Source organism: Rana temporaria, chromosome 1 (genome assembly GCF_905171775.1).
Source record: "Rana temporaria chromosome 1, aRanTem1.1, whole genome shotgun sequence".
In the NCBI taxonomy this organism is placed as follows: domain Eukaryota; kingdom Metazoa; phylum Chordata; class Amphibia; order Anura; family Ranidae; genus Rana; species Rana temporaria.
This window is the reverse complement of record NC_053489.1, coordinates 36,618,524-36,646,505: the sequence shown is the minus strand read 5'-3', so window position 1 is coordinate 36,646,505 and position 27,982 is coordinate 36,618,524. Positions and strand designations below refer to the sequence as shown.

General features: G+C 45.7%; 1 protein-coding gene across 1 annotated transcript; it reads left to right on the top strand.

The window, feature by feature from the left end:
* Positions 1-40: 40 nt before the first annotated feature.
* On the top strand, positions 41-27,982 carry NME5 (NME/NM23 family member 5). Its single transcript, XM_040336524.1, has 6 exons — positions 41-199; positions 5,422-5,577; positions 15,141-15,346; positions 21,610-21,710; positions 23,368-23,486; positions 27,801-27,982. The coding sequence occupies exons 1-6, from the start codon at positions 56-58 to the stop codon at positions 27,867-27,869; spliced, it is 795 nt and encodes a 264-aa protein (XP_040192458.1). The 5' UTR covers positions 41-55; the 3' UTR covers positions 27,870-27,982.

The window sequence follows — 27,982 nt, the reverse complement described above, 5'->3', positions numbered from 1 at the left end:
CGCTTTCCGCCTTCTCACTCCATTTTTACTGTGGACAATCGCGGGGTGTAGCAAGATGGCGGCGACGGAACGTCACTTCCGCTACAGAAAAGAAAGCAGGATCGGTCTCCTAGCAACAAGACATGTAAACACATCTCTGTCCGGAGCTGTAGTATCCAGAGAAGCTGCTGCAGAGTCCGGATCCGGGACAGTCACCGCTGTATGTATAGACCGAGGAGGCACAGCTCCTATTTATATCATTGTACCGGGCCGGTGATGACAGCAATGGCGGCCATCACATTACAATATATCTCATTATACTACAATTACTCATTATTCTCATGTTTCAGCCAAAACTGTTTCTGTTTTTGTGTATAAAGTGGGCACATTATACATTCTGCCACGTCTGTGACCCCCATTCCAGTGATTCTTCCTCACTTCCTGCCCTGGTGACACCCATAGAGGGAATGGAGGGGGGGGGAGCATTGTCACTAGGTCAGGAAGACACAGGCTTGCATTAAACATTATCAGGAGTTGTAACCTTCTCTCACTTTATTATTTTCTGTCTGTGACCCCCATTGCAGTGATTCCTCCGCACTTCTTACCCCGGTGACACCCATACAAGAAATGGAGAGTCAGTTGTCACCAGGACCTGAGGGCACAGGCAGTCTCTAAAACACTGTCAGGAGTTTTAACCTCTCACCTTACTGTTTCTGTCTGTGGCAACCCCCCCCCCCCCCTTACAATAAATGGAGAGTCTGCTGTAAAACATTTTCAGGCACTTTTTTTCCCTTTACTATTTCTGTCTGTGACCCCCATTTGGATGATTTTCTCTTTTCCTGTCCATGTGGATTTGCAAGCAGCCAATCCACGGATTTGTCCGATGGAAATCCGGTCGTGTGTACGAGGCTTTACAGTAAAGAACCCTCTACGTAGTTTAAGGTTAAACCTATTTTCTTCTCTTTTTAATGATTGGCCACGTGTCTCGTTAAACTCCCTTCTGCGTTTATTTAACTTCTTGAGACCCGCGCTATAGCCGAATGACAGCTACAGCGCGGATCTGAATATCCAACTGGACGTCAATTGACGTCCGCCCCTTTGGGCGTTCCCCGCGCGCGCTCCAGAGCGCGCAGCGGGGAAACTCTGTGTTGGCCGTGTCCCTTGGACACAGCCAATTACAGATCGCTGCGACGGCCAATCAGAGTGGCCGTTTGCTATGCGATCTGTGCGGCCAATGAGAGATGATCTCATATGTAAACATATGAGATCATCTCTCATTGCCGGCTCACACAGAGACAGCGTCCTGTCTCTGGAGAGGAGACCGATCTGTGTCCCTTGTACATAGGGACGCAGATCGGTCACCTCCCCCCCCCAGTCACCCCCCCCCCTCCACCTACAGTTAGAACACAATACAGGGAATACATTTAACCCCTTCCTCACCCCCTAGTGTTAACCCCTTCAATGCCAGTCACATTTATACAGTAATTAGTGCATATTTATAGCACTGATCGCAGTATAAATGTGAATGGCGCCAAAAATGTGTCAAAAGTGTCCGATGTGTCCGCCATAACGTCGCAGTCCCAATAAAAATCGCAGATCGCCGCCATTTCTAGTAAACAAAAAAATAATAAAAAATAATAATTCTGTCCCCTATTTTGTAGGCGCTATAACTTTTGCGCTTATTGCGTTTTTTTTTTTTTTTACCAAAAATATGTAGAAGAATACGTATCGGGCTAAACTGAGAAAAAAAATGTTTTTTTTTTAAATTGGCATATTTATTATAGCAACAAGTAAAAAATATTGTATTTTTTTTCAAAATTGTCGCTCTTTTTTGTTTATAGCGCAAAAAATAAAAACTGCACAGGCGATCAAATACCACCAAAAGAAAGCTACTTGTGGGGAAAAAAGGACATCAATTTTGTTTGGGAGCCACGTCGCACGACCGCGCAATTGTCAGTTAAAGCGGCGCAGTGCCGGAAGCTGAAATTTCACCTGGGCAGGAGGGGGGTATATGTGCCCAGTAAGCAAGTGGTTAATTGTACTTGTTACTGACATTTTGCATTTGATAAATTTGCAGTAATATAACAGGACATAAAAAACTGCAACCGCCACCATTTTATTCTCTAAGGTCCAGATTCTCAAAGGACTTACGACGGCGCAGCGCCATGTACGCCGTCGTAAGTCCTAATCTGGCCCGTCGTATCTATGCGACTGATTCTTAGAATCAGTTACACATAGATATCCATTAGATCCGACAGGCGTAAGGCTCTTACGCCGTCGGATCTTAACTGCAATTTTTTTTTTTTGCCCGCTAGGTGGCGCTTCCATCGATTTCCGCTTTGAGTATGCAAATTAGCTAGATACGCGAATTCCCAAACGTACGCGCGGCCGACGCAGTAAAGTTACAACGTTTACGTTAGACTTTTCCCGGTGTAAAGTTGCCCCTGCTATATGCAATGTTAAGTATGGCCGTCGTTCCCGCGTTGAAAATGTAAAAAGTTACGTCGTTTGCGTAAGTCGTCCGTGAATGGGGCTGGACGTCATTTACGTTCAGGTCGAAACCAATGACGTCCTTGCAACGTCATTTAGAGCAATGCACACTGGGAGATTTGACGGACGGCGCATGCGCCGTTCGTTCGGCGCGGGGACGCGCATCATTTAAATGATACACGCCCCCTAGCCGCCGAATTTGAATTCCGCCGCGTGATTTACGCTACGCCGCCGCAACTTTACAGGCAAGTGCTTTGTGAATAAAGCACTTGCCTGAAAAACTTGTATTGTCAGATGTTTTTTCACCTTAATGCATAGGATGTATTAAGGTGAAAAAACATTTACCTTTACAAACCCTTTAAGCTAGTGCATTGTTGGTTCACTTACCTTTTCCTTCAATTTCCCTTCTAAACGTTTTTTTTTTCTTTGTCTGAATTTCTCACTTCCTGTTCCTCCTCGGTAAGCTTGCCCCCATCATCCGAGCGGTGGTTAGTCAGCCAGAACAGTTTACTGAGGAGGAACAGAAAGTGAGAAATTCAGACAAAGAAAACAAAGAAAAACATTTTTTAGAAGGGAAATGGAAGGAAAAGGTACGTGAAACAACAATGCACTAGCTAGCTTAACCACTTAAGGACCCCTTCACGCCGATATACGTCGGCAGAATGGCACGGCTGGGCACAATCACGTACCTGTACGTGTCTCTTTAAGCCCAGCTGGTCCGAAGCTCCGTGACCGTGCCCGCGGCACCCGGGGACCCGATCGCCGCCGGTGTCCCGCGAACGGTCACCGTAGCTGAAGAACGGGGAGAGGTGTGTGTAAACACACCTTCCCTAATCTTCGTTGTGGCAGTGTCATTGATCGTCTGTTCCCTGATATAGGGAAAGACGATCAATGACGTCACACGTCCAGCCCCGCCCCCCCTACAGCTAGAAACACATATGAGATAACACACTTAACCTCTACAGCGCCCTCTAGTGGTTAACTCCTAAACTGCAATTGGCATTTTCACAGTAATCAGTGCATTTTTATAGCACTTGTTGCTGTGAAAATGACAATGGTCCCAAAAATGTGTCAAAATTGTCTGATGTGTCCGCCATAATGTCGCAGTCACGATAAAAATCGCTGATCGCCACCATTAGTAGTAAAAAAAATATATATTAATAACAATGCAATAAAACTATCCCCTATTTTGTAAACGCTATAAATTTTGCACAAACCAACCGATAAACGCTTATTGCATTTTTTTTTTACCAAAAATAGGTAGAAGAATACGTATCGGCCTAAACTGAGGAAAAAAAACGTTTTTTTATATATTTTTGGGGGATATTTATTATAGCAAAAAGTAAAAAATATTGCATTTTTTTCAAAATTGTCGCTCTATTTTTGTTTATAGCGCAAAAATTTTAAACCGCAGAGGTGATCAAATACCACCAAAAGAAAGCTCTATTTGTGGGGAAAAAAGGACGCCAATTTGTTTGGGAGCCACGTCGCACGACCGCGCAATTGTCAGTTAAAGCGACGCAGTGCCGAATCGCAAAAAGGGGCAAGGTCCTTAACCTGCATAATGGTCCGGGTCTTAAGTGGTTAAAGGAACCTATTTAGAAAATAAAAAACAAATCTTTACAACCCCTTTGAAGAGGTTGTAAACCCACTTTTTGGACTTCTACCTATAGGTAGAAAGAGAGAAAGGGTTGGGACTTTAAATGAGATGCGTGTTGATGCAAACAGTATGTATAAGTAAATAAATAAAGTAGCGGCCTGTGGCTTATCCATATATTTGCAAATGTGTGCAACCAATCCTCTGCTTTTAACATACTAAGTTAGACAGTTGAATTCGGCTTGCAATTTGGTTGGTAAGTTTGAGCCTGGTTATTACGCTATATTACTTTATTTATTTACTTATACATACTGTTTGCATCAACACGCATCTCATTTAAAGTCCCAACCCTTTCTTTCTTTCAATTTTCAGGGATGGAGGCATGTGTCATCCACATGCCTCATTCAAAGTCCCAAACCCAGTTTCATGTCTACCTATAGGCAAGTCTAGAATAAGGCTTACCTATAGGTAGTGGAAATATCTCCTAAACGTGCACCGTTTAGGAGATATTTCACTTGTAGTCTGCTAAAAATTCCAATGCTGCATGCGCGGGGAAGAAACAAAACAAAGTGCTGTTTCTTTCCTAGCCTGTGCAGTGAATCACGGCTCCCGTGCGAATGCGTGGTAATGACGTCACGTGGCTCCAGCGAATCACAGAGCCAGAATCCGCGGCCCGGAAGGAAGAGGGGCCAGAAGATGGGCGCTGCCTACTCTGGGGACATCGCTGGATTCTTTTGCAGGTAAGTGGCACAAAATGGGCTAGTAGGCTTTGCAGCAGGCTAAAGAGGAAGTAAAACCTATGGGGGTTTTCTTCCTCTTTAACTAATCTTCAGGCCTAAAATCTTTTTAAGTCCCCTTTCACACTTATACGACTTGTCCCACGATTTTGGACTGCAAAATCGTATGACAAGTCATTCTCCATTATTTTCAATGACTACCATTCATACTGGCATGACTTTAAGTTGTGCCTACTTCAAAGTAGTCCTTGCACTACTTTGGTCCGATTTTGATGCCACTTACACAGGCATTCATTGAAATTGCGGCCTCGAATCGCGGCCGCGAAATCGTGGTAAAATCGCGCGACTTTGAAGTCGTACAAGTGTGAAAGGGGGCTTAATGTGAACAAAAACTGAAAAAAAAGACCCTGGCAGAAAAGTGGTTGCTGTAAAACTCCCGTTGTTTTTTTTATTGCTGATCATCGGGGTTCTTGTTGCATTGTGACTCTATGTTTCTGTGGTCCCTGCTGACCTTCCTGATCTCCAGTTCCCACCGTGGTTCCTCAGGGTCAGGAGACAACCCTACATGGTGAGCAGTAATCTCTCTAAGCTGTAATTTGTGTCTATTTCTCTATGAAGGTAATGAGTGCCACTTCCCAGCCATCGCCCGGACTGTCCATGAAGCCTCCCAGCATATATGTGGAGAAGACCTTGGCTCTCATTAAGCCAGATGTGCTTCACAAAGCGGAGGAGATCGAGGACATCATCTGCAGAAGTGGCTTCCTCATTATTCGGGTTAGTAGTACTCCTGACGAATGTTAATGGACATTTATTGCTGGTAAAGTTCTGCCGGTGTGAAGTTTTGGGAAAATGTTGTCTGTAAGGAGACCCTGTCCTCAGGATTTACTTTTCCCTTTTTTTTTTTTTTTTTACCAATGCAATCATTGCATGTGAGGCTGGACATCTCCATACAGTAGTTGTGCTGGAAATGTACCTGCATCCCTTGATTGTCAAAAAGGGCCAGATTCTGGTAGAATCCGCGGCGGCGTAGCGTAAGGCATTTACACTACGCCGCCGCAAATTACTGGAGCAAGTGCCGTATTCTCCAAGCACTTGCTCCGTAATTTGCAGCGGCGTAGTGTAAATGGCCCGGCGTAAGGCCGCGTAATTCAAAGGGGGCGGCTTGTATTTAAATTAAGCGCGCCCCCGCGACGATCGAACTGTGCATGCGCCGGGCATAAAAATAGCCCAGTGCGCATGCTCCAGCTCACGACGGAAAATGTCAATGACGTGAGCGTCATTGACGTAAAGTCGTATTCGCGAACGACTTACGAAAACTACGGAAAAAGACGACGCTGACCCGACGCCATACTTAGCATGGCATACGACGGACCTACGTAAACTTGCCCCTCATATAGCAGGGGCAAGTTTACGCTTACGGAAACGTCGTAAATTCACTGCGTTGTCCGCGCGTACGTTCAGGAATCGGTGTAAATATCTAATTTGCATAGACGATGGGGAAAACGACGAGGCGACACCTAGCGTCGGGAAAAAAAATTGCATTTAAGATCTTACAGCTTAAGAGCCTTACGCTTGTCAGATCTAAGTGATATCTATGCGTAACTGATTCTAAGAATCAGTCGCATAGATAGGCCGGGCCAGATTAGGACTTACGACGGCGCAAATGGCGTTGCGCCGTCGTAAGCCTTTTAAGAATCTGACCCAAAGTGTATTAATTGCTGTGTGCACCCGCAGGCATAGATCTGTCCATTAGGAGGTGCTGTTCTGGGATCTTCTGCGTGCACATACCAATGGCAGTCAGCTCATACTCTCACCAGCTCTGTATTTAGAATAGAGTAATCAGCTGGACTAATTATACAGTTGTGCTCATAAGTTTACATACCCTGGCAGAATTTATGATTTCTTGGAAATTTTTCAGAGAATATGAATGATAACACAAAAACTTTTCTCTCACTCATGGTTAGTGTTTGGCTGAAGACATTTATTATCAATCAACTGTGTTTACTCCTTTTAAATCATAATCACAACAGAAACTACCCAAACCCACATTACAATGCATGTTCGGGGGTGATTTAAAAGACATCTATGTGGGTTCATGCATTTCTATTGAAATCGCGTTTGAAATCACCAAAAGTAGTGCAGGAACTACTTGTAGAAATCGTTGCGATGCCGCAAAGTTGGTGTCGCACGGATTTGGATTGTGCCGTTGCTGGCAATAGGCTGCGATTTGGCATGCGATGTGAATGGGAGCTAAATCAGTATTTTATAAAAAAAATTACATATGACTTCCAAACATTAATTTTTTTTTTAGCAGAGACCCAAGGCAATAAAATGGCGATTGTTGCAATTTTTTATGTAACATAGTATTAAATTATTTTGGATTTTTTTTTTTTTTAAGAATTAAAAAAAAAAAAAGCAAAACATAATATATACCCCAATTTTTTTTTTAGTTCAAATATTTTTTATTGGATTTTTCAGATATATAAAAAAGTAGTACATCAACATTTTGGTTCGATAATGTCATCATAAACAGATATAATACTTATATAAACGACCAAAATACATTACAAGTATCTTTTTATGATTTGTTCTTATACCCCCATTTTTTTGTAAAGTATAAAAGATTATGTTACGCTGAGTAAATAGATACCTAACATGTCATGCATTAAAATTGCGCACGTTTGTGGAATGGCGACAAACGACACTACTTAAAAATCTCCATAGGCGACGCTTTACATTTTTACACGTTATCTGTTTAGAGTTACGGAGGAGGTCTGGAGATAACGGAAAATTGTATACTCACCTTTCCGTAATTTTCCTTTCCTGACGCATCTTCATGGCAGCACACACTGGGTTGTGACTCCGCCCCCACAACCTGACAGGATTGGTTAGCTATAAATTTGAAGGGGAGACGCCCCGCACCATTCTCTGTATATATCATCATAAAACAATAGGGCGGGCATCTGTGTGCTGCCATGAAGATGCGTCAGGAAAGGAAAATTACGGAAAGGTGAGTATACAATTTTCCGTTTTCCTGACGCATTCATGGCAGCACACACTGGGAAATAACTCGCCAGTCGGGAGGGTGCAAGAAAACAGTAATATTTATTCTCTATAGCGCTGAGGAATTGGCTCTAAGAACAGATCTGCCAAAGTCGACGGTAGCCAGGAGAGCAGAATCCACTCTGTAGTGAGAAATTAAGATGTGTTGGGAAGACCAAGTTGCTGCTCTGCCTATGGTTTCCGGTGAAATCCCGCAATATGCTGCCCAAGAAGTGGCCACTGCCCCTGTCGAATGAGCCCTAATGCTCTTTAGGAGTCGTAAGTTGCTGGATGGAATAGGTCTCCGCGAAAGCACTAACAACCAAGAGGTAATGGTACGGGAGGTAGCTGGCTGACCTCGTCTGCTCCCGTGTGGGATAATTAAGACAGAATCCGTCTTCCTGAGATGTAGCTGTGAAGTAACTGGAGATGGTAGGTTTGACATCCTAGGCATGGGACTCGCCCCTCTCATTAGTAAAAGATGGAAGGACGATGTCCTGGTTATAATGAAAGGAGGAAGTTACCCTTGGATAAAAATGGTCTGAGGGCTTCAGAACCACTCTGTCAGGGGAGAACACTAAATAGGGGTTCCGTAGCCATAAGTGCTTGTATCTCCGACGTCCTCTTAGCTGAGGTGATCGCAATACGGGAAGCCATCTTCAGAGCTAGGTTCCACGGTGAGACTAAGTTGAATGGAGAAAAGGGTGGATTGGACAGGGCCTCGAGTACTACACAGAGATCCCCTGTTGGAAAGGCTGGCCTCCTAGGTGGTCTGATCTTACGCAGGCCCTGAGGAACAGAGTGACCGAATGATGAAGAGCCCATCTAGTACCCGTCATGGCTGAAAGGGCGGATACTTGCACCTTCAGGGTACCCAGGCCCGGGCCCATGTTAAGCCCTGACTGAAGAAATTCAAGAATTTGAGATGGGATTCCAATCTCTTTGCTGCGACGACACAAACCTCTCCCAGATCCTAGTATAGGTGACATCAGTGGAGCTCCTTAGAGCTTGTAATAAGGTTGATATTACCTCCTGAGAGTATCCTAGTTCCCCTAACCTAGCCCTCTCAACTTCCAAGCTGGCAAATGCAGCTTCTCTGGGCTGGATGGAAGAATTGCCTCTGATGTATGAGATCCCAGGTTACTGGAAGATGTATTGGAGCCCGCGTACCTGGTTGTAGCAGGGTCGTAAACCATGGCCTCCTCGGTCGGAACGGTATTAGTACAATAACCGTGGCTGAGGACCTCCGAAGTCGGGACAGGAATCTTGTAATCCGAGAAGTTGGAAGAAAAATGTACCCCAGCTCGAAAGCTCCATGGAAGAGCTAGGCAGTTTGTCCCTTCGGCTGATGGAAAGTGGGCTCTGGACAGGAACCTCTGACACTTGGAGTTCTTTGGCGTGGCCGCTAGGTCGACTTCTGGTATTCCACAAGTTTTCGTAAGAATGGAGAATACCTGTTGGTTCAGGGACCATTCGTTGTTTGAAAGTGTCTCTCGGCTTAGGTAGTTGGCCAACGAATTCTGTGTTGCCGGGACGTACACTGCCCATAGATCTAACAGGTGCACTTGTGCCCTTTCCAATATGGGCAAACTTCCTCTTGAAGCGTGCGACTCCTGATGCCCCCCTGTATCTGGATACATGACACCTCTACTTGTTGTCCATCCTGATCAGGACACTCTTCCCCTCTAGAAGAGGCGCAACGGCCAGGAGAGCCTGAAAGGCTGCTCTGAGCTCTAAAATATTTGACACTATGCCCTGAGCCCGAAAGTGCCACTGTCCTTGGGCTACTTGGTCTAGATAGTGTGGACCCCATCCCCCCTGGCTGGCGTCCGATGTTACTACTTCTGGACTTGGGGGAACTATTGGAATGGACTCCCTATGGGTTAGACGGGTGTGTCCACCACCATACTAATTGCTTTACCCAGTTCGGGATGTGATGGTTTGGAGTATTGACGTTCCATTCCACTGCCTGAGAAAGGAGTTCTGTAAGACTTGCATGTGTCACAGGGGCCACTGTATCAAAGGTATGGATGCTGACATGGACCCCCGGGTACTGAGGCAGGCTCTGACAGTAGACGTCTGGATGATAGCAGATTCTGTACCTTCTGGAGTAAGGGCTTCAGCCTCTCTTGAGGGAGTTGCACCCGGTACAACCTGGTATATTATTCTGCCCCTAGGAACACCCTGACTTGCTGAATGCTCTGGGTGCTGAGGCGATGCCGAATGGGGGGCACCAAAATTGGAAATGAGATTGATAGATTGAGAACCGAAGGGACCTCTGGAAGGCGGGATGATCGGGACGTGAAGGTAAACGTCCGAAAAATCTAGGAGATAGCATCCAGTCTCCCACGTCCACTGTCAACAAAATGGACTGAAGGCTTTTCCAATCTGAGGGCCTCTATTTTGATCGTCTGTTGAACCGCTTTAGGTCCAGGACTGGACGTAGATCCCCTGTTTTTTTTTTTTTTTGTACCAGAAATAAAGGGGAATAAAACCCCCTCCCTTTCTGGTGCGGAGGTACTTGGTAGGCTGGAATGTGTTCCCTGGCAATGTGCCCATGAATTTCCAATTGTGACCGGTCTTGATAGAGGATAGTGTCCATGAATCTGTTATACGAGTTGCCCATATCCGAGCGAATCTCGAGTCTGGTGCCCACCTGAGCTGGGTGGGCAGACGGACCCTCAAAAAGGACTTCTGCTGTTCCCCGGCTGTGATAGCCTTGGCTTACTGTAAATACATGAAGGAGGGTCGAGTCTTCCAGTCCCTCCTAAATTTCCTGCCGGGACGGTAGGATCTAGCATCCCTGTACTTGACAGGAAGATCGCGTCTGTAAGCGGGGCCCTTCTGGGGCTCTGGTCTCCTATCGGAGGGAATCAGCCCGGATTTTCCCCCGGTAACCTTGGAGATGGCCAAGTCCATCTTTGTGCCAAATACACTTGAGCCGCCATATGGAGTTTTGCACCAGTAGATTTTGATGCTGTCTCCGCTATCCAGGGTCTCAGCCATAAGGCTCTTCCCAGTCATGAAGTCGCCCCCTCAGGAGCCGTAAGCCAACTTAATTTCCCTGCAGGGAGGAGAATATCTTCCCCTGGTCGGCTCCTTCTAGAATGGAATTCTCAACGTTAGCCGCCCATGCAGCGATAGTTTTAGCTACTGCCGCCGTGGTGATAGCCGGCCTACTAGCGTCTCCTGTCGTGGAGCAGGCTTCCTTCAGTTCTATATTGATTTCACGATCAAGAACGTCCCGGATGGTAACTGCATCTTCAATCGGTAGAGAAACGTCTCTAGCGAGTCGCATTAAAGATGAATCGACCGTAGTTGCATTGATCAAAGAATTGATCCTAGACTCCCACAAGGGGTACAATCTGCAAACTTGTTGCTCATACTGGGCCGCTTATGCGATCTCCCCCACTCATCCTTTGAGGTTTTCCAGCTCTTTGATGAAGGGAAATGATTCAGGACCCCCTTTTCAGCACCAGGAAATATTTCTGAACCTTCAGAGGTTCTGCCATAACCCCTTCCCAGCCGATCGCTTCCTCGCCTGAATGGGCAAATGGTTCAACTAAAGAAGAGACAGTCCGACGCCTGCTCACACTCCTCATTCTTAGAGAGGGTTTTTGCAGCCTGGCGTAACGGCCGGGTGCTGGGCGATGTGCTTGGGGAAGGATCGCCCACAATTGATCCCTGTGCGATTCTCCTAGGAGCTCAGTATATACTCTGGCCTCCGAATCCTTGGTTACTTCAATGAAGCACAAGCGGCAGGCCAATTCCCCTGGCAAGGCTGGCGCCCCGCATATTTGGCAAACATTTGCTGTGGTGCGGGTAAGATAGCTCCATCTGGGATGAAGGTAATCGTCTGCGGTGGGACCGACTATGACAGGAGTGGCTGTGACGCGAGCGGCTATGCCTTGATTGAAGAAAGCAAGAGGGTAAGCTTGAGTGACTTCTTGCGCCTTCTGCCGGAAGCATGGCTAGAATCTCCCTCTGTGCCGCAAACTTGCGTCTTTTGACCCGATAGGGCTACCAAAACTGTAGCGTCAGTGGCCAAGCTCTCTTTTTTCTCTTCTCTACTTACCACCTTCTGGACGGCCTCTATACCTGGTCAGCTGATGGTGGTCTGCGAGGGCAGTGGCCCCCATGAGGATAGCAGGGAGACAGCCCGGAAAGGTGGGAAAAAAGAGAGAAGGGAAAACATTACAATATGTCCCCCCCCCCAACATTTCTATTTATTAAATATAATGATTTATATACATATATCTATCCTTATTTTATTTTTTATTTTTTGGATTATATTAATTGTTTAATTATGGATATACTTTCTCCTATAATATGTTATAAATTAATATATAAATGTATTATATCTTCTATCCTATTTTTTTTTTTTTTTTGTGTAATCAATTGGCCCAGGCTGAACTGGGACGAGCCTGCACACACCTGGTGCAATCTTCACTCTGAGTAGAGCAGAGCAGCAGGACTGCAGCCAGAACTACAGAGCGATAGGACTGTTTCCTTTTTTTTTTTTTTTTTTAAACGGCGCCGCCATTTGGAAGAGGGCAGAGGAGACCAGCGGCATCATCACTGAGCTGCGTGCATGCGCAGAGCGCTGAGGGGTACGCGGCGGTGACCCCGAGAGTATGGGGTGTCAGAGGAACCACAGGGCTCAGCAGAGCTGAGAAAAAAACAACAGGCAGACAAAGGTACAAAACGGACTAACCTTAGGTGGCAAATGTAATGATACAAATACCTTTGTGGAAGCACACACTGCACTGGAAGGAAAGACAGAGCGAAAGTGGGGACCACTGCGAGATTTGAAGCTTCTTTAAAGCTTGCTACAGATGCCAGTATAATTCCAGAGCCCCTGAGACCACCAGAACGGGGGTTCCCACCATAAAGCTCATTTAGAGACTGTACAGGAGGGACTTCCAAACAGGAGAGGCTGAACCTGCTGGGGCGATCTGCGGTAAGAGGCATGCTTCTTGCTTGTTCGTCCAATCTGTCAGGTGAGGATAAAAAAAGAGAATGGTGCGGGGCGTCTCCCCTTCAAATTTATAGCTAACCAATCCTGTCAGGTTGTGGGGGCGGAGTCACAACCCAGTGTGTGCTGCCATGAATGCGTCAGGAAAGAATTATTGCTCTAGCCCAAACGTTCACAGCGATACCTCACATGTGGTGTGAACACCGTTTACATATGCGTGTGCAACTTACGTATGCGTTTGCTTCTGCATGGAGGGATGGGGGTGCTGTAAAAAAAAGGGGGGGTTATTTTTCATTTTTACGCTGTCCCTTTAATTTTTTTTTTTTTTTGTAATCACTTTTATTCTTAATACAAGGAATATAAGCATCTCTTGTAATAGAAATAAGGATGACAGGTCCTCTTTATGGAGAGATCTGGGGTCAAAAAGACCCCAGATCTCTCATTTACTTTTAAAAGCAAAAGATCAAAAAAAGAAAAAACATTTTTTTACTTCCGTCCTACACCGGAAGTCGCTCCAGTTCTCCAAGGCTATAGAGCAGGGATATGCAATTAGCGCACCTCCAGCTGTTGCAAAACTACAAGTCCCATCATGCCTCTGCCTCTGGGTGTCTTGCTTATGGGTGTCAGAGTCTTGCTATGCCTCATGGGAATTGTAGTTCTGCAACAGCTGGAGGTCCGCTAATTGCATATCCCTGCTATAGAGGCAATCACAGACCATCTTCTCAGCTCTCATTGCCTCTGTGACTGACCAGCCAGCCGCACTGTCGGATCGTTTCTCTGGTGCGCCAGTGAAACAGTAAGCCCAAGAAACACCCCTGGGGGGGGGATGTCCCCTCCTGCCACTTTAGAAAGAGATCCAGTGGCTAATGAGCCGCTTGAACCGCTTTCATGAGAATGCCAGCTGCCAGGTGGAGAAAAAGATACTGGGATTATGGCGGATAGCTTTCGCCATAACCATTGTAAACCACTTGCAAACCGCAACGTATATATAAATATATATATATATATATATATATATATATATATATATATATATATATGTGTATTGCAGTCAGCAGGTGGATAGTTTCTGAAGTTTTGCTTTCAATGAGTAAAAATGTAATATTGTACTAAAAAATAAGTAAAAGGTTAGTTCAGTTTTACCAACAAAAAAAAACTGCCTATGCAGATAAGGGGCATCTGTAGGTTATTGATGTCCCTCATGTAGCCTGACTGGAATACTCCCAGGACGTTGCTAAGTGAGGCCTAGTCATCACTGCTCACCTCCATCCTTCTGTGATGGTGGAGGTGAGCAGTGATGACTTGGCTGGGCTTGGGAGTTTTACAGTCAGGCTCCAGGAGTAGGGTGAACACATTTCCAAACTGCCATTGAGGTACTCCAACCCCCCCCCCCCAAAAAAAAATAAGATTTTTGATAACTGACTAAAGAAAAACAATAAAGAAAAAAATGACGTGGGGGTCCCCCCAAAATCCTTACCAGACTGATATCTGAGCAAGCAGCCTGGCCGGGCAGGAAAGGAGGGGAGGAGTGAGCGACCCTGATCCTGAACCATACCAAGCCACGTGTCCCCAGCTTCTCGGCCCGTTTCTTAACAACCAGCTGTTATTGCACCATAATTGGGCAAGGCTTTGCCCAATCAGGGTGCAGCGTGGCGTTGTCGTTAGGGTGGCTGTGTCAGTTTCATTTTAGGACACTGTATTGTTCCGGAATGAAGGTGCCCGGGGATCCGGGGACAGACCTGCAAAATGCAATCCGGGACACGTGGTCACAATATCCAGGAGGTATATAACTGCCCTACACCTATAGCAAGTTTATCATCCAATTTTGGTCAGACTCCCATTATCTGCATAGGCAGCTTTTAGTCAAGGTGAACTAACCCTTTAAAGTGGTTATAAACCCTTACAGACCACTAAGACCTACAGGTAGGCCTAGATTAAGGCTTACCTGTAGGTGCTGGAAATATCTCCTTAACCTACACTGTTAAGGAGATATTTGCAAGAAAGATGGCACTGATGTCTACAGACAACGGCGCAGGCGCACTGAGCGTGCCATTAATGAATGGGATCGTGTGCGGGAATGCCGTAATCGCGGCTCCGGCCAGTCACAGCGCCGAAGCCGTGATAAAAGGAAGTGAGATGGCAGCAGTGGAGGAGAGGAACGAGGGCCGCTGCGGGGGCTTCGATCTCAGGTAAGTAATTCATAATGAGCTAGTATGCTATGCTTACTAGCTCATTATGCCTTTGTCTTTCAGGTTGTATTTTAAAAAAAAAGTTTGGCTTTACTTCCTCTTTAAATTTGAAATATGTTTTATTTTAACAGAAGAGAAAAGTCCATCTGAGCCCTGAGCAATGTAGCGACTTTTATTCGGAACAATATGGTAAGATGTTCTTCCCCAGCCTGACAGCGTACATGAGCTCAGGACCAATCATTGCCCTGGAACTGGCCAGACATAATGCCATCGCCACCTGGAAAGAACTAATGGGACCTTCAAATAGCCTGAAAGCTAAAGAAACTCACCCAGACAGGTAAGCATACCATATAGATGTATACAATGTCTGCTAATTTATATAGTCACCTTCATTCTCGGGGTGTAAGTGGCGGTCTGCAGAGAGGTGCATAAAGGAGACATTCACAAAGCATTTAAAGCTCAACTCCAGGCAAACCATTTATATATATATATATATATATATATATATATATATATATATATAATACTAATTTTTCACAAAGATAATAAACACAAAAATGCAGCTTTTGCTGCAATACTCCCCTTCGAACTGGGACTGTCCCCCCACAGTATTTCATTTCTGCCATAAGATGCCCCCTAGATGCCTACCAGGTTGAATGACACTAGGACATACTATGAAAGCAAGGTGTCATGAAATTGCTACCTGAGTGGGTGCTGCTATGGTACCATGCACACATAATTACATCAGTGCTGCTGATGAATACAGTCCTGCAGAAGATGTGAAAAGGACATTGAATGTGATCCACCTGAAGTCGTCTAAAAGAAAGTGTAGTATTTATACAATACACATAAAAAAGTAATGGGTTCCCTAGATGGGTCCTCCATTCTTTTTTTTTTTTTTTTATTTACTCTGGCCCGGATTCAGAGAGAATTTACGCCGGCGTATCCATAGATACGCCGCGTAAATTCAAATCTACGCCGGCGTATCTTCTTTTTGTATTCAGAAAGCAAGATACGCCGACATTAGCCTAAGATACGACTGGCATAAGTCTCTTACACCGTCGTATCTTAGGGTGCATTCTCACGCTGGCCGCTAGGTGGCGCTCCCGTCGTTTTCAGCGTAGAGTATGCAAATTACCTAGTTACGCCGATTCACAAACGTACGTGTGCCCGGCGGTAGTTTTTTACGTTGTTTGCGTAAGTCGTTTTCGTCGTAACGTTGTTCCTGCTATTAGGTGGCGCAGCCAATGTTAAGTATGGATGTCGTTCCCGCTTCGAAATTTAAATTGTTTGCGTAAGTCGTTCGCGAATAGGGCTGGGCGTAATTTACGTTCACGTCGAAACCAATACGTCGTTGCGGCGTACTTGAGAGCAATGCACACTGGGATATGTACACGGACGGCGCATGCGCCGTTCGTAAAATACGTCAATCACGTCAGGTCATCACACATTAGCATAAAACACGCCCCCCCCCCTTCCACATTTGAATTACGCGGGCTTACGCCGGCCCCATTTACGCTACGCCGCCGCAACTTACGGAGCAAGTGCTTTGTGAATACTGCACTTGCTCCTGTAAGTTGCGTCGGCGTAGCGTAAATACAATACGCTGCGCCGCCGTAACCTAAAGCGCAGGTACCTGAATCTGCCCCTCTGTTTATTGTGCTCAGGCAGTTGTACACATGTATAGAATTACCTGAGTATAAAATAGTAACATATAACCATCTGCATACAGATATGCAATGAAAAACATTGACAGTCTCTTTTGAGTCTTTATTATTAATTATTATACATGATTTATATAGCGCCAACAGTTTACACAGCACTTTACAATGTATAGGGGGGACAGCACAATTACACTACAGTTCAATACAGAAGGTACAGGAGGGCCCGGCTCGTAGAGCTTACATTCTAAAGGGAAGGGGTGGTGGGAAAAAAAAGGTAATAGATGCAGGGAATGATTTGATAGGGGTGGCTCGGGGACAGTTGTTAGGTGGGTGTGGGATAGGCTTCCCTGAATAAATGAGTTTTCAGGGACAGTTTAGGGGCTGATCGGACATAGCGGGGGAGGAAGTTCCAGAGGATGGGAGAGGCTCTGGAGAAGTTCTGAAGGTGAGCATAGGAGGAGGTAACAGGGGAGCTAGAGAGCAGGAGGTCCTGGGAGGAGCGGAGGGGGCGATTTGGACGATATCTGCAGATGAGGTTGGTGATGTAGATGGGGGCGATGTTGTGAATGGCCTTGTATGTTGGGGTTAGTATTTTGAATTTTATACAGTGGGGTAGGGGAAGCCAGTGAAGGGATTGGCAGAGAGGAGCAGCAGTCACATATCCATTATAGGTTACATGCTGCCTAGTTATTACACGCATGATACAGAAAGGTAAACAGATGTTTATTTGTTAAATCTGCAGAGTACAAAATCTGATGCAGCTCTACATAGAAACCAATCGGCTTCCAGGTTTGTCAAAGCTTAAAGGGATTGTAAAGGTACTATTTTTTTTTCCTAAATAGCTTCCTTTACCTTAGTGCAGTCCTCCTTCACTTACCTCATCCTTCCATTTTGCTTTTAAATGTCCTTATTTCTTCTGAGAAATCCTCACTTCCTGTTCTTCTGTCTGTAACTCCACACAGTAATGCAAGGCTTTCTCCCTGGTGTGGAGTGCCGTGCTCATCCCGTCCCTTGGATTACAGGAGAGTCAGGACGCCCACTAACACACAGCTCCTTTCTCTATCTGCAACGTAGAGACTCTCCCGTAGTCCAAGGGAGGGGGCGAGCACGACACACCACACCAGGGAGAAGGCCTTGCATTACTGTGTGGAGTTACAGACAGAAGAACAGGAAGTGAGGATTTCTCAGAAGAAATAAGGACATTTAAAAGCAAAATGGAAGGATGAGGTAAGTGAAGGAGGACTGCACTAAGGTAAAGGAAGATATTTAGGGAAAAAAATTGTACCTTTACAACCCCTTTAACCACTTAAGGACCGCCTCCTGCACATTTACGTCGGCAGAATGGCACGGCTGGGCACATGCACGTACAGGTACGTTCTGTGCTAGTGCCCAGCCGTGGGTCACGGGCGCGCGCCCGCAACCCGGTCCAAACCTCCCCGCGGACCCGATCGCCGCTGGAGTCCTGCGATCGGTCCCCGGAGCTGAATAATGGGGAGAGCTGTGTGTAAACACAGCTTCCCCGTTCTTCACTGTGGCGGCGTCATCGATCGTGTGATCCCTTTTATAGGGATACACAATCGATGACGTCACACCTACAGCCACACCCCCCTACAGTTAGAAACACAAATGAGGTCACACATAACCCCTTCAGCGCCCCCTTGTGGTTAACTCCTAAACTGCAATTGTCATTTTCACAGTAAACAATGCATTTTAAATGCATTTTTTGCTGTGAAAATGACAATGGTCTCAAAAATGTGTCAAAATTGTCCGAAGTGTCCGCCATAATGTCGCAGTCATGAAAAAAAAACGCTGTTTGCCGCCATTAGTAGTAAAAAAAAAAAATGCAATAAAACTATCCCCTATTTTGTAAACGCTATAAATTTTGCGCAAACCAACCGATAAATGCTTATTGCGATTTTTTTTTTACCAAAAATAGGTAGAAGAATACGTATCGGCCTAAATTGAGGAAACATTTTTTTTTATATATATATATATATATTTTTGGGGGATATTTATTATAGCAAAAAGTTAAAAATATTGAATTTTTTTCAAAATTGTCGCTCTATTTCTGTTTATAGCGCAAAAAATTAAAACCGCAGAGGTGATCAAATACCACCGAAAGAAAGCTCTATTTGTGGGAAAAAAGGACGCCAATTTTGTTTGGGAGCCACGTCGCAATTGTCTGTTAAAGCGACGCAGTGCCGAATCGCAAAACCTGGCCTGGTCCTTTAGCTGCCTAAAGGTCCGGGTCTTAAGTGGTTAATTGAACATAGTGAAGTTAGAAGCTGATTGGCTACCATGCAAAGCTACACCAGATTCTATGTGCTCCAGGTTCAGCCCATGTTTACATGGGGCCGTTTTGTCAAATCGCCGCCAACGACACCGTCCAAATCAGTGCGGCTCTGCAACGACTCCCAAAAGTAGTTCCTGCACTAATTTTGCCGATTTCGAAGGCAATTTGAATAGCCATCTGTGCATGAACCCACACAGATGTCTGTCAAATCGCCCCCCGAGGTCAGACTGGAATGCCGGTTTAAACTTGCACGATTTCAAACCGATCCTCAGTGTGAACGTGGGCTTGGGGTCCTTTTACACGGGCTGTCCCATCAGGTCCACCTGTCAGTTTTTCAGGCAGACCTGAACGGACCCTCCAGTCTCCCCTATGGAGCGGCGTCTGTCAGTCCACTGACACCGGCCGCCAGCCAATCCTACCTGCAAAAAAAAAAGATGGATGGACGGAGCGGATGGAAAAGGACAGGCGGTCTTTTTCTATGCGATTTCCCCGTAGAGGAGAGCGGGACTGTGTCTGTGTCTGCTCTGCAAAGCGGAGCAGACACGGAATGGCCATCCTCTTGCTTAGCAGAGATCAGCAGAGCAATTTCCTCACTGAGCAAGTGGAATCCGCTACACAGAGGCGCCCGTGTGAGAGGGGCCTCTCTGTAAATCAACTGTGCATCGCATACTAGCACATCATTTGAAACCTACTGTTACCTTAAAATTAAGCCCTCCAGCAGTGCGCTGTCACCCCTGAAAGTGCTTCTATCTTCACCCAGTCTTCCTTCCAAGCTCGCGCACTCCGGCTGTGTGAGTGGCTGGAGCCTCAATGACGTCACTCCCGTGCATGCACACTGGAGCCATTATTTACGGCACAGGGCTCTGAAGGAACGGCATGGGTATGCTGCTCCTTGAGAGAGCTTGCACTGGGACGTCACCAGCGCATTCACAAGTAAATATCTCCAAAACTGCGCACGTTCAGGAGATATTTATGCCTCGTTTCCACTGAGCGGATTGGTTCGGTACGGTACGCTATTTTGGGTGTTTCCATTATGAAAGTGTGCCATTAAACCGAACCGTACCGGACCATTCTGGGTCCTGCTTCAGATGTGGGGCCATAGAAAATGGAACGGTTCCATTAGGGCGGAGATACAATACATCCCACTGATTGGTGGACCTGCTAGGAATTTTTTCTAAACCCTGAATGTTCCCTGACGGTCCGATTTGCAGTGGAAAGGCTCATGAGAATAGACCGGTCCCATTCTAACCGCTCCACATTTACTGACCCGAACCGTTCCGTGGAAACAAGGCATTACTGTACCTATAGGTAAGCCTCATTATAGGTTTACCTATAGGTTTACCTATAGGTAAGAATCAACCAAGGGAGTTTACTCCTACTTTAAGAATCTGGTCCAGAATGAGGTGCAGCTGACACTGGAGCAAGTGCATGTAGACAGGAAGTGGCTGGAAGAGGCTACAGGAGATCAGAAGCACAGAGGTGAAACAAAGGATGAAAATAAGGTGAAAACAAGACGACCATTGCTTAAAATTAGGGTTGTCCCAATACCGATACTAGTATCGGTATCGGGACTGATACCAAGCATTTGCCCGAGTACTTGTACTCGGGCAAATGCTCCCGATGCTTCACCCGATACTTGTACTGTCCGCGGTGATCAGTGCGTGGGGAAGTTACAAGCACTGATCACTGCTGATTTTAAAGCAGCTGAAAGCCACCGTGTATCCCGTGTATGCCGCCGCGTATCCCGTGTATGCCGCCGTGTTTCTCTCCCCTTCCGTGCTCCTCCTCCACCCCCTGGAAATGTCAGGATGGAGAGCGGGGTAGGAGCCGGTAAATCCGACTTCTTACTGCTCCGAATGGACTGAGTCAGTAATCACCGACTCTGTCCATTCACATAACTGAAACATTGTAACCTGTGTTTACAAATGTTTCAGTTTATGAATGAAGAGAAGACGCTGTCTTCACTCCATTCATTTTCAGCGCAGCTGATGCTGCTGAGAAAGGGACAAGGGAACATGTGTCCCTAGTTCCTTTCCCTGTCTCAAAGGGAAGATGTCAGAGGTCTGTTAAGACCCCTGATATCTCACCAAAGCCCCCCCCAACAGGGCTGAAAAAATTTATAAAAAAATAAAGAATAAAAAAAAAAAAAGAATAAAAAAAATGATTGTAGAAAATAAAAAAAATTAAGAATTTAAAAATAAAAAATAAAAAAATGAAAGCATTATAAATAAAAAAAATTGTAAAAAAAAATGTAAAAAATTGAAAAAACAAATTGTTAAAGATAAAAAAAAAAAAAAACATACTGACACATGTGCCGCTGTCACATGAAATTAAAAAAAAGTATCGGTATTCGGTATTGGCGAGTACTTGAAAAAAAAGTATCGGTACTTGTACTCGGTCTTAAAAAAGTGGTATCAGGACAACCCTACTTACAATAAACAGTCCTTTAGCAAACTCAATGTCATCCAGGTAGGGTTTACATCTACTTTATAAGTGGATCTTGTGTGAAATGCATTATCGCAATCTAAGAATTTATTTTATAGGTATGTAAACCTTCTTAGTCTTTTTTCTCATTACCATAACAGCCCCATTACTGAAAAACTGCAATGATCATTCAAAGTAAAAATTTTCATCTCTCTCCAGTCTGAGGGCCATTTATGGAACGGATGATCTACGCAACGCTGTTCATGGAAGCTACTGCTTCACTTCAGCCGAACAAGAGATCCGCGTCATGTTTCCAGATGGTAGGTGCAGCGATGTGTACCACACCAAGGTATAGGTCATATGTTTGAAGCTAAGCGGCTCCCCTAAAACGTCCATAGAGACACCCTCTGGAGGAATACACCTTGCATTGTGACACGAGTGTAGAGTTATTACATAACTTTTTGGGGGTTTGTCCCCTCCGTTAGGTGAGTTCAGTGAAGGTGGCTTACCTATAGCCATTACACTGCATGGCTCATGTTGGATTGAGCTCAGTCTATTTTACAGTTGGCAAGCATATAAGATTAAAGGAGACATACAGCTAACATTTACTTCATTCTGCCCTGCTGGCTAAAGTCTGATATCACACAGCCAGTCCAGGCTCTGGATCGATCCTTCCTGACATTAATGTTGGGATTCACCCAGATGCCTGGACCAGCCTCTCAGCGAGCTGCTGGTAGACTGAACCAATCACTTCTGCCCCCCCCCCACAGGCTAGCACTCCATTGAGCGATGGTAGAGCAGGGAATCAGTAACTGACAGTTCAGACGTTCAGTTCTCGGTCTTAGGCTGCTTTCCGGTCGTGTGTATGCGGCCTTAGAGCCTCTCTCTTTTCCTGATTAACTTTTTTCATCGCTCCTACATTCTCTCTCCTCACTGTGCCACCGGTCCCCTGGAGCCACTTCACTTCTCTGCTTGGCCAATCCTTTCCACTTAGCCGACCGAGCATTTATCCCTTGCAAAGTAGGGGTGTCCCCATTACATGGGTAAATTTAACAGCAGCCCAGCGTTGGGCTTTAAGTGCCAGCTTCTAAGTATCCCATGAAAATAATTAGTTTTCAGCGAAGTGAACTAAAAAGAGAGGCCACTAGGCAATGTCTCCATACAATGCTCCAGTCTATATAGGTGGTTTGGCACCAATAACAGGGCTGACACACACACACACACACGTGCAAACAGATCACAAGGACTGCTTTGCAATGTGAATGAGCTAATGCACATCCAGAGGTCACTTCATATTATGCCTAGATTTTTAGGACAAGATATCCACCAGGCTCATATAGATGTGACAGTCTGGTGTCCACCAACTTTTGCCCATGTAGTAGTCAGGTTCGATGCTCCTGCTAAGCAAACTAGGTAGCCGTCTAGGGTGCACTGCTGCCTAGGGGGGGGCGCAGCCACAGCCACTGACTTCTCCTTTAGACTGGCCAGCGAATACAAGGGGGCCCTGGGGCACTGACCGGGGCCCGGGCGACAGGGCTGGGGCGCTGACTAACTTTCCAGAGAAAGCAGCAGCCTATGGAGGTGAGCAGCAGCTCAGACTGGTAGGAGTGCACCATGTCTTTGGACGTAGCTGCTGCCCCAGTGAGTCCGCTCTCCGATCCTGTTGTAGTCACCCGCGTGGCCCTAGGCAAGACTAACAACACCCCACATCCCCTTAACTCTGCTCCATTGGGCAAGAGGCGGGTGGTGGGGGTTAGTCTTGTCTAGGGCACAAAATAGTCAAGCACCGGCCCTGGTAGTAGCGAATCTACACTTACTTACACTGACTATATTTAGCAAAGGGCTCAGATGTCACAGCCCGGGTTTTGTGACACATTTTTTTCTAAAAATGCATATGAAATTCATACTTTTTTAGATGTGAAAATGTGCAGTAAAAGGAACCTTTCTGTGTTGGTGATGCTGACTTTCCCTTTTCAGAGACCATTGAACCTGTGCCTACGGGAAGCGCTGCAAGAGATTATCTGAGCCTTTTTGTGAACCCAACTTTGCTAACTGGACTCACAGAGCTCTGCAAGCAAAAGCCAGCCGATCCCCTGGTACGTAAATTTTGTGCACGCAATCTTTTGTTTTTTTCTTAAACCGGAGTTCCACCCTAAAGTGAAACATCGACGTCGAGGGACTCCAGGACAGGTAAGTGTCCTAATATTAAAAGCCAGCAGCTGTAGTATGTGTAGCTGTTGGCTTTTAATATTCATTTATTTTTTTAGACTGGAACAACGCTTTAAATCAGATTTTTTTTTTCTCCGTGCAGTGTGGCTATAGCCACACTGCACGGGTCAACTGCTCATTTTGTCTAGGGGTAAGCAGAAAACTTATACTCACCCAATTCTTTGATCCTCCAAGAAACAGCGCTCCCTCAGGGACCAGCAGTGGACTGTTCCAGGTCTATAAACCCTGCTCTGCGCTTGATGACATCAGGAACAGTTCACTATTGAAGACCGCTGGAGCAGGGGGGTGCCAGACCAGTCTTGTGCTGGGAGGATTTGGTAACTATATCTCCGCTCTCCTCTCTCCTAGAAAAAACAAGGGGCAGTTAACACGTGCATTGCGGTCACAGCCCCACTACGTGGGGAAAAATATTTTGGCTTTAAAATGGAATTCATGCGTAATTATTCTTAAAAATGTCCCCACCGCTCTCCTGCTACCTATCTTGCCTGCCCCATTTAAAATAAGAAAAGAAAAAAAAAACTGTATACCGTATATAATTTTACCCCAAAAAATATGGCAAAACGTATTGACTCGAGTATAAGCCGAGGGTGAGAATGCAGCAGCCACTGTAAGCGGAAAAGAGGGTCAACAATGCCCATTTGCACGCCTCACTGTGCCCATTGCAGTCTCAATGTACCATACCTCACTGTGCCATACCTCACTGTGCCCATTGCAGTCTCACTGTGCCATACCTCACTGTGCCCATTGCAGTCTCACTGTGCCATACCTCACTGTGCCCATTGCAGTCTCACTTTGCCATACCTCACTGTTCCCATTGCAGTCTCACTGTGCCAACCTCACTGTGCCCATTACAGTCTCACTATGCCCGAGTACCTGCATTCTTGACAGGCGTCCATTTTTTAAAAGTCACGGCTTCCTCCTGGCGTTCCGTTCCATGATAGGCATTTCACACTGTGTTCCGCCTATCACGGAGGTCCTCTCATGCTCGGACTCAGTTTCCCAGCAGACACTTCAGTGTTCCGCCAACCATGGACATTCTTTCATCCTCGAACAAGAGGACGTCCGCGATTGGCGGAACACTGAACACAGTGTCTGCTGGGAAACTGTCCGAGGATGAGAGGACTTCCGTGATAGGCGGAACACAGTGTCAAATGCCTATCACGGAACGGAACGCCAGGAGGAAGCTGCGGCTTTCAAAAAGTGGACGCCTGTCAAGAATTTAGGTACTGACTCGAGTATAAGCCGAGGGGGGTATTTTCAGCCCTAAAAAAAGGGCTTTAAAACTCGGCTTATACTCGAGTATATACGGTACTTACCTTTCTTTAGCTCGCTCTAGTCTAGTCACGCTCACCTGTGTCAGTGAGCATCTGGTTGTAGGGAGGAGGAGGGAGAGCTGACAACCGCTGGGAGTTCCTAGCTGTTTTTGATCACTCCCTGAGCTGCGGAATGACATGACCCAACTGGAGCAAGCCAAAAAGGGAAAGTATACTTTTATTTGAATTTTTTTTTAACATAAGGTAGGCAGCAATAAGTGTGTGTTTGTGGGGGGGGGGGCATTTTTAAGAATAGTTATGGTTAGGCACTTTCATTTCGCTGTTATGGCCAAATATTTTGTCCATGTAATTTTTTATTTTTTTTAAAGCGGAGGAGTGGGTTGGCCCACGAATCGATTCTTTGCAGTTTTGCTGAAACAAATATGAGGCAAGATGCAAATATTTGCTGACATCTATTACAATTACCTCTACCTGCAGGCACAGGAAGTAACATTTCTATTTAACCCCCCCGGCAATGCCTATTTTAATGTTCATAGGTACATTGCCCGTTAATAGGTAAATTTATTGTAAAGCTTTAATTATTATTTTTTTCATTAAAATAACAAACTTGTTATTCTTACCTGCTCTGTGCAACGATTCCTCTTCTCGGGTCCCACGCCGGCGCTCCTGGCTCCTCTCTGGTGCCCCCACGGCAAGCAGCTTGCTATTAGTGCACCAGAGCCAAGCTGCTGCTCTGTGTGTCCAATCACACACAGAGTCACGGTTCGGCCCCACCACCTCCATCCTCTGATTGGCTTACTGGCTGCGATTCACAGTAGCGGGAGCCAATGGCTTCTGCTGCTGCCAATAGCCAATCAGGAGTGTTAGTTCCCAGAGAGGCAAGGCTCTCCTGTATATCACTGGATCGAGAGGAGGCTCAGGTCAGTATTAGTGGGGCTTCTGCACACAGTTTTTTAGCTTCATGTATAGAATGCATGAAGGTAAAAAAAACATGTGCCTTTACAACCACTTTAATAAATGACCCCCAAATAGAATCAGCAGTTGACACTGGTTGGCAAGCTGCTAGTTCTGTGACAGATCCTTGCTTTGTGCACTGATGTGCAGCCATGTTGGAACAGGAAGGGGCCGTCCCCAAACTGTTCCCACAAAGCTGGGAGCATTAAATTGTCCAAAATGTTTTGGTATGCTGGCGCCTTAAGAATTCCCTTCACTGGAGCTAAGGGGCCAAGCCAAACCCCTGAAAAACAACCCCACACTATAATCTCCCCTCCACCAAATGATTTGGACCAGTGCACAAAGCAAGGTCCATAAAGACATGGGTGGAGAAACTTGGCCGGCCTGCACAGAGTCCTGACATCAACCCGATAGAACACCTTTGAATTAGAGTAGAGACTGCGAGCCAGGCCTTCTCATCCAATATCATCGCCTGTTTGACCATTCTGGAAGAATGGTCAAACATTCCCATAGACCTATTCCTAAAACTTGTGGACAGTCTTCCCAGAACAGTTAAAGCTGTTATAGTTGCAAAGGGTGGTCCAACTCAATATTAAACCCTATGGACTAAGACTGGGATGCCATTAAAGTTCATGTGTGTGTAAAGGCATGCGTCCCAATACTTTTGGTAAAGTGTATGTGGATGATGCAGCAGCTGTCCCCAAACTGAGTCTAAAGCCTCATACACACTATTAGATTTTGTGCAGATTTTTGTCTTCCGATTTACCAAAACCATGTAGTGCAAGGGCCTTCCTGATTGCATACAAATTGAAACTCTTAAGGTTTGACCTCATACTATATGGTTTTGGTCAATCGGAAGACAAAAATCTGCAGAAAATCTAATAGTGTGTCTCGGGCTTTAGACTGTGAGCTGAGCAATGACATGTGACCAGGGCCATCTTTTCCATTGGGCACGCTGGGAAGTTGCCCGGGGGCCCCGCTTGCCTGGGGGGCCCCACCGGCTGCCCAGCAACCCCAGTAAAAAATTGTGGAGAGTGACAGGTTAGAACTGACCATGCCCAGTTTGCGGAAATCACAGAGAAGATCCGGTCCTCCACGAGTGTGGGGGGTTGCTGATGTAAGGGGGGAGTGAATGCAAAAATGTAAGGGGGCACTGATATAAAGGTTCCCCCTCCTATATTAGTGACCCCCCTTACCTTAGTGTATTTACTCTACGGAAGGTGGTCTCTGGTCACCAGAGTGCCCCCCACATCAGAGTTCCCCTTTACATCAGAGTCTGCAGGATTCCCCCTTACAATGCAAGGGGGAACTCAGTCTAGTTTTTTGCAGTGGCAGTAAAAAATTTGGTTCTGCCAGTAAATTTTATGATTTTTGTCAGTAAATTCTCGTGCGTGATTGTGTAGACAGGGCCCCAGTGCACTGTATTGCCCGGGGGCCTATAATGCTCTTAAGATGACACTGCATGTGACCTCTGATCACTGAGTTCTCATTCTTACCAGAGCAGAGAGCCGTGACTATTAGTTACCGGCTCTCTGCCCCTTCAGTGCTCACTGGAAAGGGGGCGGGAGTAGTGCGCTGAGAGGCTTAGCAAACTGCAGGTAAGGCTTCTGGGTCAATCCTGACAATATGGTCGGGATTCTTCCAGAGCCTGGACTGGCTCCGACATCAGCCAACAGCGGGCTTTAGCTGAATCTGGGTCACAGGAGTGTGGAACCAAGTGCACTGCTGTGATTCACCATCAAAGTATGGCCAAAAGAGCTTTGGTCATACATCTCCTTTTAACTTGTATATATTTTTACCGAAACGAGAAAGAAACTTTGCAATATTTGCTTGGAGTTCTTTTTTAAAGCGAGATAAAAGTGAACATATTATTTTGCGCTTAATGAAAATGTATTTTTGTGTTGCATGTATAGAAGTTGTCAAATTACCTACCAACTTATTATTTTACTACAGACCTGGCTGGCGGACTGGCTTCTGACACACAACCCCAATAGACCAGACATCCAAGAAAAGTCCATTTAAACATCAGGCTGTTGGCCTGACTTGTGGCGGGGAGTTTCTCTTTGTACTTTTTTTATGTTTCATATTTACATATAATATTGTAAAACGTTAATAAAAAAAAAATTGACAAAAAA